Below are 16227 nucleotides of genomic sequence, written 5' to 3'. Positions count from 1 at the left end.
GCAGGCCAGCAATCCCTGGAATGGCAGGCCTTAAGGCCAGATTGGCCCAGGTGATTCAAACCCCGCCCGCAGGTGGGGCCTGAGGCGCCTGGGCCAACCGGAATTGGACCAGTAGCCTTAGGCCCCTCCTGTGGGCCCATGTGCCTAAGGCCCCACCCACAGGAGGGCTACCTGTGGGTGTGGTTTGAACCGCCTGGGCCAATCAGGCCCTAAGGCCTGCCATTCCAGGGATGACTGCCGGATGGATGGGCTTGGGACCCGTCCGTTCAGCCAACTTGTTATACAGGTATGAGGAGGGGGATTGGGGGTGGGAGGGTTGAGGGGTTAGCGGGAGGGGTCTCGCAGGTAGGTGGGGGTCCAATCGGGGGTTCAGGGAGGGCCGTCGTGGGAGGGGCGTGCGTCGAGGGCAGGAGGGCCTGGGATCCCTCCTGCACGTATCTTAGTGGGGGATCACCTGGCCAGGAGGGCTTGGGCTCCCTCCTGTCCCGATCGTAATTGGGGGGTCATGGCTCACCGGGGCAAGAGGGCTTGGGCTCCCTCTTGCCCCGATCTTATCGAGGAGGGTGATCGCATCGCAGCAGGGGAGATAGCCAATCTCTCCTGCTGCGATAACGATCCGAAGTGCCACGGTTGACGACACTTCGGGATTGTTATAGCGGCAGGAGAGATTGGCTATCTCCCCTGCCGCGATGTGATCACCCCTCTACCCGAACTGCCACAAACCGCGGCAGGAGAGATTGGGCATCTCTCCTGCCGTGGGTCGCGGCAGTTCAGGTAGAGGAGTGATCGCATTGCGGCAGGGGAGATGAGCCATCTCTCCTCCTGTGATGGTTGTGGTGGGGGGTGGTTAGGTTGCCGTGCCGCTGAGCTGATCGCGCCAGCCGCCATCAGCTCAACGGGCCCTTTTTCGGCACTTATACCTGTTTTGACTTGGTCTAAGTCAAAACGTATAAGTGCCGACTAGGCAACCTGTCAAAAGGTTTGGTTATACCTGCTGCACGTCTAGGTCTAGGTCGGCCCACCTCCCGCCCTTTCCCCTCCTCTAAAAAGCCTCTTTTCATTCTATGCGTTTAGAGGCAGGGGAAAGGCCTACGCTGGTTTTAGATACGTCTAAAACCAGCTTTGGTTATGGATACTTGGACGATCAGGCTTTTTGATTATCCAAGTACCCATTTAGGCCACTTTTTAGACTTTTTTTTATTATGAGAACCTTAGAATTTATGATTAGCGTTTTATCAAATTTTTAATAAACTTGGAAACTTGGTATAACAGTATATGCATTTGAACTCACCAAATATTTTACAATAAACTGCTTACAGTCCACCTTTTCCAATCCACAGCCTTTTTTGGGAAATACCTGAATGAGTACAACGGTAGCTATATCCCCCCTGGGTGGCGTGAGTGGCTCGGATTAGTCAAGAATTCCCGTTTCTACAATTACACTGTTTGTCGCAATGGCTACAAGGAGAAGCATGGATTTGAATATGACAAGGTACTGTCTCTCTCAGTTAAGCAAGCTTTCTTTTTTGTCTTCTGACCTAGAATTCTTTTCAGTTGGAGTTTGTGTTTCACTAATTGTTATGTAGCCATAGCTGTCTGACCTGTCTGAGTTTTACCTGCACAGGATGCTCAGCGCACAGATATTTCTAGTTGTCGTATCATTAAGTATCCACTATATTTGTGTGTTGCAGCTGTATGTATTAGAGAAAGCCATTTCTGACCAACTCTTCCATTTTCAGCAGGTGTCACAGAAGGGCACTTAGGAATATGGCATGAAATGACTTTGACCCTCCATCCTCCCATTTGAGGCTTCAGACTAGTGGGGCAGTTGTACCATTACCCAAGCAATGAAGGGGGTCCTGCTTATCTCTCCCAACTGGATCTATGTGGCTCCTATTCTGTATTGGAACCACAAGGGCTGAAATTGACAATACACACAAAAACCCTTTATCGCTGCAGTTCCTCCCTTTTATCACAGTTTTGGTGTTGCTCCGTCCCCAGATTCCCCTGTACCTTCTCATCGGGCCTACACCTGGTGATCATTCCTTTACCTTCGGCTTCAGAGCAGCATGGCAGTAGTCGTTGAGATACAATGGTTTTATTTGCAGAGTGCTTCAATAATAACTTAGAGCATTTGTGTTTTATTTTTTCCTTGCTTCACTGCATAGGAAGACAGCTGCCTATCCTGTTCACTTTCCATTGTCTGCTTATTTCAACCATAAGGTCATATCTATGGTAGTGGTTGCTTTTCAGCTTGTCCATGTATATCAGCTGGAAGAAAGGGATGTATGACAAATTAACCGGCAAGCAAAACCAGTAATACATGAATTAGGGGCAGTCTTCTTTCTCTCTCAAATCAATCTGTAAATGTTATATAACTGCTACATCTATTAAAGCTAGCTGATACCGAAATTAATTGGGGATTCATGTACAACAGAATGTTAGCTGCCATGAGTTTCCCTCAGTTAGAAATTTGGTATTTACTATTTATGGATCATTCTTCCCGAAATCTGGTTTTGTTGAAGAAATGTGATCTACCTTTGAACCTAGTGCCAGTAGGAAGACAACAGTGCAACATGTCGGTAAAATGGATACAGTGCATTTCCAGCCATTAAACACATGCAGAGACCTCCACTGCCTCAGCTGTTTTCCTCTTTACTGTGAAGAGAAAAAAAATCCGCCATGCAAGTCTCAGATTCATACATGAATGAAAACAGATGCATTTAATAAAAATTTTTTTAAAAAAGCCAACAAGTACTGGAAAGGATCTGACCTTAATCACTCTTTACAAAGCTTTCAAAACGAATGCCAAGATGACTTGCCCGCTGCCCTGGGATTTCATAGACATGCTTCCTGCTGTACATCCCTCAAAGTCTAATGTGTATCATTCGTGCTAGAATTTTTCTGAGGACACAGATGTTCAAGTTGTGGGGTCTAATCCACACAATGGGATTGTTTAGGAACAGTTTCACCAAGGTTCTGAGTTCACCATTCATTGGCAGTTATCACTCTCTTTCATTCTCAAGGCCTTTTCACATAAAGCAGGAGCACCTGTTGCTGAGGCTTTGAGATAAGGGGGCTAGAGCCAGAGTCTACTAGGGGAGCCAAGATCCTGCCACTCCAAAAAAGAAGCACTCGCACGAGCAGAGGTGGCAACTGACACCAGGATTAGTGGGGAGCCTAGAATCCATCAACTGAAGAAGTTATCATGGGTAGTAGCAGTGATGAGAACCCATGTTCTGTTATCCAAAGATAACTGGGAGCATAGGCACCAGCTCTGTGAGTGCTAGACATCAGAGCTGAAATCTTCTCTATGTAGAGCTGCAGAGGAAAGCAGGAAGTAAGGCTGTGTCTCTGAAGCTATTGTTCCTGCCTCTCCCTGTGGCCTATTGATCAGATATTCCTCAGCCAGCCAATAAACTGCAAAAGAGGCAGGACCAGTAACTTAGGAGACACTATTAGTCAAATACTTTTTAGCCAGCCAATAGAATGCAGGGTAAAGCAGGATGAAAGGTTGATGTCTCCTAAGCTACTGGGCCTGCCTCTCCTTGCAGCCTATTGATTGGCAAAGGAATGTCTGAACAATGGGTGTGGAGGAGTGGCCTAGTGGTTAGGGTTGCAGGGTCAGACCCAGCACCACTCCTTGCGACCCTGGGCAAGTCACCTAATACTTCATTGCCACAGGTACATTAGTCAGATCATAAGCCTACCAGGACAGATAGGGAGAAATACTTGAGTACCTGAATGTAAACTGCTTAGGCTATAAGCAGTATATAAATACTAAATAGCAGAAGAGTGCAGATGTGTAGGTCTACAGGCTTCCTGCCTTTAGTCTACCCTAGAGAGAGGGAGACATGCTGAGGGAGGCACTGGGAAAGGAATGAGGATCTGATAGAGAAGCAGGAAAAGGAAAGACACACACACTGATAGGTTCTGAGAGGGAAATCAGCTGAGGGAAAAAATATGGACCATGAAAGGGAAAATAGCTGAAGTGAATACAAGCTGGGGGGGGGGGGGCATGAACTGTGATACAAAGTTAAGTGGGTAAAGGATGGGCTGAAGAAAGAAAAACATGAGGACAGGGAGAGAAGCTGAGTGGAATTCAAAAAGTACGGGGCTGATAAGGGAGAGAGGTTGAAAAAACTTCACGTTTAAAACCAATGGGTTGCTGTCGCAGCCGTTGTTGTAGCGATTTCACAAAGGTGAGTCATTCTCCAAAAAGCCCACATTCAAATAAGGTTGGCGGAGAGTAGCGAAGGTTTGTTAAATTTGCATATCGTTAAATTTTTTTAAAATTTATTTATTTATACATTTTTTACAATTTAAATAACAAACCTAAAAGAATATCCATTTCATCATCAGCATAAAAATGCTCATAAAATAAAATTCAAAGAAAATTATATCGGTGATCTGATCCACATCATTTAGCCCGCTAGTGCTGTTGCTTGGAAACAAATAACTAAACCAAGATATCTAACATGTGGCAGACAGAAAAACATGTGGAACACTTTTAAATGTCACCTAAACATCCTCCCAGACTTGTAAAAGTACACTTCTCCCTCTGGATTTGCGGGGGATAGGGGCAGAGCCGGACCGCGAATGGCGAAAAACTGTAAATATCCGGCTCTGACCCACCCCCGCCTCCCTCCCGCCTTCCCGGCCTTAACTGTTGGTCTAGCGGGCTTTCGGGGCAGGAGCGCTCCTGCCCCGTGCAGATCGCCATTAGGAAATGGCTGCTGATGGGAACTCCCTACAGCCATTTCCTAATGGCGATCTGCACGGGGCAGGAGCTTAGGAAGATCACTCCTGTCCCGAAAGCCCGCTAGACCACCAGGTAAGGCCGGGATGCCGGGGGGAAGACTTAATGATGGGGGTTTTTTTTTCTTTTTTTCCCCTCCCCCAAAAATCGCAAATATGTGAAATCGCGATTACCGAAACCGCGAATGGGGAGGGGGAGGGGGAAGTGAGAAATTCCTTGTATTGATTTATCCTTATGAAAGTCTTCCAACTGGACTGGGTCTAGAAACACATATTTATCACTTGGTGATAGTGATCATCATATGCGCAGAAAAAGGCACCCCCAAATCAATGATTGGCAGGAGGGATGCCCACTCCCGCTGCCAAAGTCAATCAAACCACACAGCAGCAGGAGAAATGCCCACTCCCTCCTGCAGCCAATGTCAAGCAACCCCCCCCATCCGACACCCCCTCCCAGCAATGGGAGAGATGCCCATTCCCTCCTGCCCCCAAGCAATGCCCCCCCCCAACACCCCCCAACAGCAGGAGAGATGCCTACTCCCCGCTACTAACAACCACAAAGGAGAAAGTCGTCTCTGCGCACTAACGGCTCCTTTTATCAAGCCGCGCTAGCGGTTTAACACGCGTAAAACCGCCGGCCGCGCTAGCCACTACCGCCTCCTCTTGGCTAGCGCGGCTTAGTAAAAGGAGCCCTAACTGGCAAAAGTTTCAAGTTTATTAAAATATTTGATTTGATCGCAAAATCCAAATCCAATGCGATTTACATTTAGTTAAGAATTAAGTTTAAAAAAAACAAACATAACAAGACAATCGGAACTATTTTGACAAAAATCCAAACAAAAGAGCAGAAGGTGCCTGGTCTTCAAGCCTCTCTTTATTAATAGTAAATAAATTATATAAGCAAATAAACTAAAACAGTCACATAAATACCATGAGTCCATGATTTGAATCTGTCATTTCTCATCTGTTTATGTGACTGTTTTGTTTATTTGCTTATATAATTTATTTACTATTAATAAAGAGGGGTTTGAAGACCAGGCACGCTCTGATCTTTTGTTTGGATTTTTTCACTCCCTGCCACTGCCACTGCCACACAACCCACCTGACACCCCCTGTGCCTCCTACGACCTCCCGCCCCTTCCCCTTATCTTGTTTATAATGGCTGGCCAGAGGGATGCCTACTCTCTCCGGCTAGCGGGCCCGCCTCTTCAAAATGGTGGACCTTCCCCTCCCCGGTGTATCCTGGGATGCACCGGGGAGGGGGGTAGGACTTTGATTGACTCAGGCTGTTTAAGGCCCCTCCAAGCCTAGGGACCCATCCAAGCCCCACCAGCTGAACAACAATAATAATAATAATAATAATACCTTTATTTTTCTATACCGCCATAGTCAAGCGACTTCTAGGCAGTTCACATTGAAAGAAGGCTGGACAGTCAGCGAATAACAATAAGCCTAAATAGAAAGCTTACATACTAATTGGAGTTCCATGGGTAAAGAATACATGAGAAGGAACTTCTTGAGAGAAAGAAAAGGTGTTTACAGAGGGGGATATCCTAGTGAGAGGGAGAGGACTGTTTTAGTCAATGAATTAGTCGAATAGAGCGGTTTTAATTGATTTTCGAAATGCACTGTAAGTCAGATTGAGTTCATTTATGCAGTTTCTCAGCCAGACTTGCTGTCTATTCGCTTGGAACATAAAGGTTCTATCCAGGAAGGATTTGTATCTGCAGCCCGTGATCTTTGGGTATGCAAAGATGTTTTTGTTTCTGGTTGTTCGTGTGGGGTTGTGTAGAATGAAGTGAGTTTGCAGGTAGGAAGGTGCTAGTCCCCAGACTTGTTTGAAACAGGTACAAGCAAATTTGAATAGTATTCACGCTTCTATTGGTAGCCAGGGCAATTTTTTGTAGTAGGGGCTAATGTGGTCATTTTTTCTCAGTCCGAAGATTAGGCGAACAGCGGTGTTTTGTATTAATCTCAGTTTTTTTGCTGTTTTTTGTGGGATACCCAGGTAGATGATGTTGCAGTAGTCAAGGATGGATAGGATCAGTGATTGCACCAGCAACCTGAAGGATGTTGGGTCGAAGTATTTTTTAATGGTCCTTAGTTTCCACAGCGTGAAAAAACATTTTTTCACCAGTAAGTTTGTGTGGTCAGACATGGTTAGGTGAGTATCTAGAGTGATACCGAGTATTTTTATGGTTTTGGATATTGGGTATTCGTGATTGTTTGTTTATTTTTAACGATGTTCTCGTAATTTTGTCATTGGGGCTTGCCAAAAAGACTTTTGTTTCAGTTTGAAATTGGTGGTCCATTTTTCGATTTCTGTCATTATGTTTGAGAGGTTGTCTATAATTTCATTTGTGATGTCGTTTAAGGGGATTAAAATGGGTATGTCGTCTGCGTATACGTAATGCTTTAAATTTAGTTTTTGTAGGAGGTGACCTAAGGATGCGATATAGATATTAAATAGTGTGGGCGATAGGGGGGGAGCCTTGAGGCACGCCCGACGGGTTTTTCCATGGGTTGGAATAATTTCCATTGCTGGTTACTCGGTAGGATCTGTTTGTTAGGAATTATTGGAACCATTTCTTTACCTTTCCCGAGATTCCCATTACATCAAGGCACAGTAGCATGATTTCATGGTCTACCAGGTCGAACAAAATTCATCACCATTCCCGTCCCCGCGGATAACCGCGGGAACCATCTTCATGTCATTCTTTAAAGAGAGAGGGAAAAATCAGAGTATGAATGGCCACAACCACTGACCCACAAGCTTTGCTTTGAAGAATGCTGGTGTAGAAGGACTGAGGAACGGTGATGAATTTTGTCACCGTGTCATTCTCTAGTTAGTAGTTCAGAGTCAAACCATTCATTTGGTGGTTTATTTTTCTTTTTGTATGTTTGGTATGGGGCTATTTGGTCTAGAAGTTCTTTGCTGTAATTTTCCCATCTTGTTGGGAAGTCCTGAATTTCTTTGGTTGTGGACATAGCTCATAGTGAGCCCAGAATTCGGTTGGGTTTATAATGCCACAGCTGGTTTTGTGTTTTTGTTCTGCACTCTGTTTTAGCCAGTGTAGGCTGAGCTTGCCAATGTAGTGATCTGACCAGATGCATTTATCCCAGGACCCTGTGTAGTATTGTATTTTAGGGTCTATTGTTTCTTTCTGGGAGAAGGTGATTATGTCTAGTTTGTGTCCTTTTTCATGGGTTATTTCAGCGTCTGGGTTTGGAAAGTCGAGTGACATTAGGAAGTTGGCGATTTCAGTTACTTCTGGTTTTGTCTTTTGTTCTAAGTGTATATTTATGTCCCCCAGAAGTAGGTTGTATGATCCTTTTAGGGTAGTTACTGTTAGGAATTTGAAGAATTCTTCTTTTGTGTTTGACCATTTTTTGGGTGGGATATAGAATAGAGTTGTAGTTAGTGATTCTTCTAACTGTCGTTAGTGATTTTGCAGGTTAGTATTTAAAGTTTTCTGAAGTTGTAGAGTCAGTCTTGATGTAGTCAAAGTGTTCTTTAGGATAATCGCTAGGCCTCCTCCTTTTTTCCAACTTCTTGATAGTGGGATAATTTTGTATTCCTGTGGTAGGATTTCTTTCATGATAGTGTCTGTGTCAGAGATCATCCATGTTTCTGTCAGAAACAGGAGATCAGGCTTTGTTTGCAGTATCCAGTCATTTATTGTATGTTCTTTGTTTCTTACGGAGCAGGTATTTAGGTAGTATCCCTTAATCTTTTCTTAGCTGTTTGGTGTAGGGGTTTCAGAGTATGTTAGCTTTATTATGTTTCTGTTGTTGGTCTTGTTCCTGTATGGTTTGCAGTGTTTGCGGGTGGTGTTTAGCACTGTGATTTGATGTAGGTCTTGTCCTGGATGGTTTTGTAGGAGTTGGAGGGGGTTGGTAGATTTAGTTAGTTTGACTAGTCTGTGCCAGGAGGGATAGGTGTGAATAGGTTGGTGAGGGTTGTCTTCATTGCCCCAGCATTTAGAGCATATTAGGTATAGTATCCCTAAAAGTAGTTCTTGTTTGTTAAAGATTGCCATGTTGTGTGATGAGATGAGGGATGCGAGTCGTGAGAGGTAGGGACGGTAGCCTGGTTGGACATGGCAGGTAGTGACAGTCGGAGACCGACAGAAACAGGTAGAAATAGTCAGAAACAGGTTGATTTAAGGACTGTATGTGCAGATGGTATATGTTGTGCGTGCGGTAATGGGTTATATCTGGGGTAGCAGGTTAAGCATAGGGAGAACATATGGTGTATATGTAGAAATAGATTGTACCTGGGGTAGAAGGATAAACATATAGTACATAGTTGTGACAGGTTAAATATGTAATGTAATGTAATGTAATTTATTTCTTATATACCGCTACATCCGTTAGGTTCTAAGCGGTTTGAAGAAAATATACATTAAGATTATAAATGAGAAGTAAGAAGGTACTTAAAAAATTCCCTTACTGTCCCGAAGGCTCACAATCTAACTAAAGTACCTGGAAATTAATAAAGAAGAGAAAATAAAGATGGTTGAAATAAGAAAAATTCTATGTGAACTTATAGGATGGAAATTAAACTGACAGTGAAGAACTGTATGAAAAATACATATGGAATTCAGTTAGAGAGGGTAGGTTACAATCTATTTATGGTATTTGTTTAATTGGAAGGTGTTAAGGTGGGTAATTTGGGGGAAGGTTATCTGAAGGTAGGTGAATCTTCTGGAGGTAAAAGAGGAGGGGTTAAGATATTTGGATGAATTTTTTGAAAAGCAGGGTTTTGATTTCTTTTCTGAATGTTTTGAAGTTGTCTGATATTGTCATAAGATTGGAGATCTGTGTGCAATTCTGGAGGCCGCATTATCGCAAGGATGTGCTGAGACTGGAGTCGGTGCAAAGAATGGCCACCCAGATGGTCTCGGGACTCAAGGATCTACCATACGAAAAACGGCTTGACAAATTACAGCTATACTCGCTCGAGGAGCGCAGAGAGAGGGGGGACATGATCGAGACGTTCAAGTATCTTACGGGCCGCATCGAGGCGGAGGAAGATATCTTCTTTTTCAAGGGTCCCACGACAACAAGAGGGCATCCGTTGAAAATCAGGGGCGGGAAACTACGAGGTGACACCAGGAAATTCTTTTTCACTGAAAGAGTGGTTGATCGCTGGAATAGTCTTCCACTACAGGTGATTGAGGCCAGCAGCGTGCCTGATTTTAAGGCCAAATGGGATCGGCACATGGGATCTATTCACAGGGCAAAGGTAGGGGAGGGACATTAAGGTGGGCAGACTAGATGGGCCGTGGGCCCTTATCTGCCGTCTATTTCTCTGTTTCTATGTTCTATGGAATGGTTGATTTTTGCTGCTTGTGTTGCCAGAAGGTTGTCAAACATTTTCTTGCGTTGTGTGCCTTTGAGTGGGGGGAAGGCGAAAGGGTTCGAGGTTCTTCTGTGTCTTGAGGTGGAGATTTGGTTTAAGCGGTTGTTTAGATAGGAGGGGGAAGAGCCGTGTAATGCTTTGAATATCAGGCAGTGGAATTTGAATTGGATTCGTGCTTGTATGGGTAGCCAGTGAGAGTCAAAGAAGGCAGTTGTTATGTGATCATATTTTTTGAGTGAGTAGATCAATCTGAGGGTGGTGTTTTGTATGGTCTGGAGTTGTTTTATCATAGTGGCTGGACAAGGAAGATATAGGGAGTTGCAATAATCCAGCAGACCTAAGACTAGGGATTGAACGATTAGTCTAAATTGTGCTTGGTCAAAGAATTTTCTGATTTTACGGAGATTTCTCATGGTTAGAAAAGCTTTCTGGGTTGTTTTGTTGATCTGGGGCTGCATTGTGCAACATCTGTCTATCGTAACTCCTAGGAGTTTTAGTTCGGGTTGTATATATATATATATATATATATATATATATATATATATATATATATATATAAATATATGGAAAACAGGTTGTTACTGGTTATGCGTGCAGTAACAGGTTATACATACAGTCGCAGGCTGATCATGCAGTAACAGGCTGTTCATGGAATAACAGGTTATACATGCGGTCGCAGGCTTTTCATGCAATAACAGGTTATACATGCGGTTACACGTTATACATGCGGTATCGGGCTGTACATGCTGGCTATATGAACGGGACAGGCAGTATAAGTTGTTGTTCAGGCTATATATGCTGGCTAAGCGTGCAGCCTATACATGCAGATTCAAATTGTAGGTTAAATAGTTAAGGAGTACTTATCGTTTTATTCTGGGTTTGGACATTTCACGCAGACGCTTCGTAAAAGCGCGCGCTAAGGCGCACACGCCTTTGCCGTGCACCTTAGCGAAGGTCTCCTGAATGAGTCTCTTCCTGTGCTGTCTAAGCAGTGTTTAAGTCTGCTGGCACATATCAGTCATTGATGTTGAACTGAGCATGTGCAGAAGTACCGACATTGGTGACTGAAACATAAGAACAACTTGAGCATTGCTCTGCCTTCACATGCGAGGACTTGCACAGGAGATCTTTTTAGTTGACAGGGCTTGGGTATCCCCACAAGCAAAGGTGTAGTTTAATACAGGAGGCATGAGGTGGGGAGAATATGTGGCCCCCTCAGTCTACCTCTGACCCCTCTCCAAGAAAATGGATTTATGGCTGTGCTACTTGGGAGGTAGGCAAGGATATGCAAAAATACACTGTGGCACTTCTGTCCCCAATGCTAAAATTGGAGACAGATGGCTTCCAAACAAGGAAATGTTGTGGACAGGGACCTGAAATCAAAGACAATCCCTTGAAATCAGGGACATCTGGTTTCCATATTGTAGAATCCATGGTACTCATTTACTATTATCACTACTAATTATTATTTCTGTAGTGCTACTGGATGTACACAGCACTGTACACAAACATGTATAGCATAATCCCTGCTCCACAGGGCTTACAGTCTATTCAAGATTTTAAAAAAAAAACCACCCAAAAGAAATAAGAGATTAGGGAGTTTCATTTATTAGGGGAATGATTAAAACAACATAGGTATTTACACAGGTGAATAAAGGGATAAGAATTAAAAGCATCTTTAAAAGATGGGCTTGTAGCCTAGATTTGTACTAGAGATGGAGTCTGACCTACTGATTCAAGAAGTATTCTATGTGTTCGGCAAGGCCAGACAAAAGCACACAATCTAGAGGTGACAATGGAGAAGAAGAGCAGAGTTCTTGAGGAGGACTGTAGAAAAAGATAATAGAGGCGATATGCACAGAGTTCATGCAGTGTATTTTGTTTGAGTGTTCAAGCTATTAAATGTTTCCCGTAATACCCTTTAGCTGCTGCCAAGGTAATCAGTTTCTTCAAACAGTTACCTTATACCATGGAACAGTGTGCGTGTCTTGCTCCCATATTACTGTTCCTCGATGACCACAAAAATCTACCATGGCAGTTCTGGCAGCATCTTCTGTTGCTGAGAGGAAAAGAGAAGAAGGTCACAGCCGGTTAGCTTGTCCTAAAGCTGTTGTGTAACTTGAAGTCTATCCCTCAGGCATTGCTTTTGCAGCTGTTCTTGGTCTGTAATCCAGAACACATGATTAGTCATGCCTGGAAGTGTTTGAAATTAAGCAAAAGCAGCACGGCTCTTTTCAATGAAGCACAAATAGGGCTTTCAAGTTAATGGCACATACCTAGGCTATAACAGGTGTCACTTTTTAATTTAGAATTATTTTCTTCTATTTCTTCCATCTTTTTATAGGTTTTTACTAATCAAAATGGCACTTCCGACCACTAGCGGTATTTTCACAGTACGACTGCTAGGGGTACTGCTAGGGGTACTGTCCCTGTGGGTAGTACTGCATAATTAGTGATAGCGGTTGCAGGTACCATTTTGAATCTGGGACTTTAGTGAAAAAAGATGGGTCTGGGGCTTTCTCCTGCTCCTCAATAGATACTAGGATGGGGAGCCTCTTGTAGGTAGGAGGAAGATTGAGGTTAAGTGTCTTTCGGAGTTAGAAGGGCTTATTATATGTAGGGTTCCATATGGCTCCAGAAGGAGGACAGATTGAGACTCCCCCACCCCCATGTGCAACATCTCCCTCTCTCTCACTGTCCTCTCTCTTATTCCCTTCCTTGCTGCAGAGGGAGGGAACTTTTCTCTCTCTCTTACCTGGCCCCTGTGCAACATTTTTAGCCCCTCCCCACTAGTCCCATGCCTAACATTTCTCTTTCTATCTCTCCCTCCATTCCCTCCACCACCATGTCCAATATTCTTCCCTCTTGCATCCCTTTTCATCTGTTCTACCCTTTTCTCTCCACCACATCCAATGTTTCACACTCCCGCATCTCCACCACCAACAATTCTCCCTTTCTTCCTTTCCCCGTATGCATAACGTGACATCTATTAATTGTCAGTCCCACCCCCAATCCCACCCTACCCCCACCCCAGCCCCACCCCCAATTTATTCCATTCATTTTGCATGTACATATAATATCTTATTAATTCATAATGGTAACCATAAAACTTTAAAAAAAAACCACAAAGCACACTATACACAGAAAATGTTAATTATTTGGGGGGTTTTCAAAGATGACAGATGACTTTAAAATATGCAATGTCACCTCAGTAACTATAGAAAAATAGACAAATATAGTGCAAAATATAGACAGCAGATATAAATTCTCAAAACTGACACATTTTGATCACTAAATTGAAAATAAAATCATTTTTCGTACCTTTGCTGTCTGGTGAATTCATGAGTCTCTAGTTGCTTTTCCTTTTGACTGTGCATCCTTTCTTTCTGCACTCAGGCCCAACAATTGTTCCTTTCTATTCCCTCCTTCCTTCCTATGTCCTTAGTGCCCCCAATGCCTCCTTCCTATGTCCTTAGTACCCCTTCCCATGTCCTTAGTGCCCACAGTGCCTCTTTCCCATGTCCTTAGTACCCCCAGTGCCTCCTTCCTATGTCCTTAGTGCCCCCAGTGCCTCCTTCCTGTCCTTAGTGCCCCTTCCTGTGTCCTTAGTGCCCCCCGTGCCTCCTTCCCATGTCCTTAGTGCCCCCAGTGCCTCCTTCCAATGTCCTTGGTGCCCCTTCCCATGACCTTAGTGCCCCCAGTGCCTCCTTCCTATGTCCTTAGTGCTCCTTCCTATACCCTTAGTGTCCTCAGTGCCTCCTTCCTATGTCCCCCTCACTGCCTTCCAACCTCTGTCTCCCCCCCCCCCCCGCCCCGAAGCCAGCCTGCCTGCCGCGCCAAAGCCTGCCTGCCTACTTCCCTCCCTCCCTCCCTCCATGCCGTGCCAAAGCCTACCTGCCTCCCTCCCTCCTTCCCTCCCTCCAGTGCCCGATTCAACCCCCCACACTCCCATCCCAGACCACCACCGCCGCAGTTTAATGTAGAGAAATGTAAAGTCTTGCATGTAGGGAAAAGAAACCCGAAGTGCAGCTATAAGATGGGAGGGCTGGTAATGGGTGAAAGTACTCAAGAAAAGGGCTTGGGCATAATAATGGACAAGACAATGAAGCCGTTGGCACAGTGCGCAGCGGCCTCTAAGAAGGCGAATAGAATGCTAGGTATTATTAAGAAAGGTATTACAATCATAATGAAAGAGGTCATCCTGCCGTTGTATCGGACGATGGTGTGCCCGCATCTGGAGTACTGCGTCCAATATTGGTCGGCATACCTTAAGAAGGATATGGCAATACTCGAGAGGGTTCAGGAAAGAGCAACACGATGGATAAGAGGTATGGAAAACCTTTCATATGCTGAAAGATTAGAGAAACTTAGGCTCTTTTCCCTGGAAAAGCGGAGACTCAGAGGGGACATGATAGAGACTTACAAGATCATGAAGGGCATAGAGAAAGTAGAGAGGGACAGATTCTTCAAACTTTCAGAAACTACAAGAATGAGAGGGCATTCGGAAATATTAAGAGGGGACAGATTCAGAACCAATGCTAGGAAGTTCTTCACCCAAAGGATGGTGGATGCCTGGAATGCGCTTCCAGAGGGTGTGATAGGACAGGGTATGGTATCAGGGTTCAAGAAAGGATTGGATGAATTCCTGAAGAAAAAAGGGATAGAAGGGTATAGATAGAGATCATTATACAGGTCCTGGACCTGACGGGCCGCCGCATGAGCGGACTGCTGGGCAGGATGGACCCCTGGTCTGACCCAGCAGAGGCACTGCTTATATTCTTATGTTCTTATGCCTGGCAGCCTCCTTCCTTCCCTCCCTCTAGTGCTGATTCAAACCCCTGTCCACCCGCCGCCACTGCACCTTCTTGCCGCCCAGAAGCCTTGTTCCAGACGTCAATTCTGACATCGGAGCAGAAGTTCCGGGCCAGCCAATTGCTGCCTGGCTGGCCCGGAACTTCTTCTCCAAAGTCAGAATTGGCGTCGGGAAGAAGGCTTCTGGGTGGCAAGAAGAAGGTGCAGTGGCAGCGAGTAGACAGGGGTTTGTATCATTGCTGGAGGGAGGGGAAGCGATCGCCTGTCCCGTTGTCCCCAAGCACAAGCTTTGGGATGCTGTCCCTGAAAACGGGACATTTCAGCGTCCTGAAGTGGTGGGTCAGGACAACGGGACAGCTGGTCCAATAATGGGACGGTCCCGTTAAAAATGGGACATATGGTCACCTTACGTTTGCACCATCTCTCTTTCCCTCCCTCCCAACCTTCAGCTCATGCAACCTCTCTTTCCCTCCCTCCCTCCCTCCCCCTCCCCACCTCTCTACCAGCCTCTCTATTTCCCTCCCTGCTACCCGACCCTCCCCCCAGCTCATGCAGCCTCTCCCTTTGACAGTGGTGTTGTCTAATACAGCCATTACAGGTAGCATGATCTTTATGTTGTCTATATAGGTGACATGTTTTATTTGTGTGAGATCCAGGTTGGCTCCCAAGGATTGCATTAGAAGGTTAAACACTGATGGTGAAAGTGGGGTTCCTTGGGGGACCCCCCTGAGAAAGTGCCAGCTGTCAGAGAGTTCACTATCCTTACATACAGCGTAGTGCAACTGGTTAGGAAGCCTTGGAACCAGGAGAGGACTGGGCCTCTAAATCCATAATCACTGAAGATTTCCGACTTGATCAAAGTCTACTAGATCAAATGTGCTAATTAGGACAAATTGGATTACGCTGTGGTTCTTAGTAGTTCTTTGCCAAATGTTACTAGTGCTGTGACCACCCTCTCAGTGCTGTGATTTTTCCTGAATCCCAAATGTGAAGGGTGAAGGATTTTGAAGCAATGACAAGTAGCATTCGAGCTGTTCTGTGACATATCTTTCCATCATTTTGATAAATAGGGAGATGGAAGCTACTAGCCAATAAGTGGTCAAATCATAGGGGCTGAGTTTTGGGTTCTTGGAAATGGGCGTTAAGATAATTTATCTTCCTGATTTTGGGAAAAGATCAGTTTTTAGGTGATAGTTCAGCCATTGGGTTGTTTTTTTCTGTGGTTGTTGGGGTAGCTGCTTTGATCAGGTAAGGTGGGCAGGTGTCGAGGCTGCAGTATGCTTTGAAGTATT

General features: G+C 44.8%; 1 protein-coding gene across 5 annotated transcripts in view; it reads left to right on the top strand.

The window, feature by feature from the left end:
* The window catches only part of SULF1 (sulfatase 1), a 245651-nt gene that overhangs the window by 130992 nt on the left and 98432 nt on the right, over window positions 1-16227 (top strand). For all 5 annotated transcript variants that reach the window (XM_033934433.1, XM_033934434.1, XM_033934437.1 and 2 more), the window contains one exon: window positions 1341-1492. In XM_033934433.1, coding sequence (XP_033790324.1) covers window positions 1341-1492 — 152 coding nt within the window. The remainder of the gene's footprint in view (window positions 1-1340; window positions 1493-16227) is intronic.

The sequence above is a fragment of the Geotrypetes seraphini genome, chromosome 2 (genome assembly GCF_902459505.1).
Source record: "Geotrypetes seraphini chromosome 2, aGeoSer1.1, whole genome shotgun sequence".
Classification (NCBI taxonomy): domain Eukaryota; kingdom Metazoa; phylum Chordata; class Amphibia; order Gymnophiona; family Dermophiidae; genus Geotrypetes; species Geotrypetes seraphini.
Note: the sequence above shows the minus strand (reverse complement) of the source record. Positions and strands in the feature narration are given on the sequence as shown.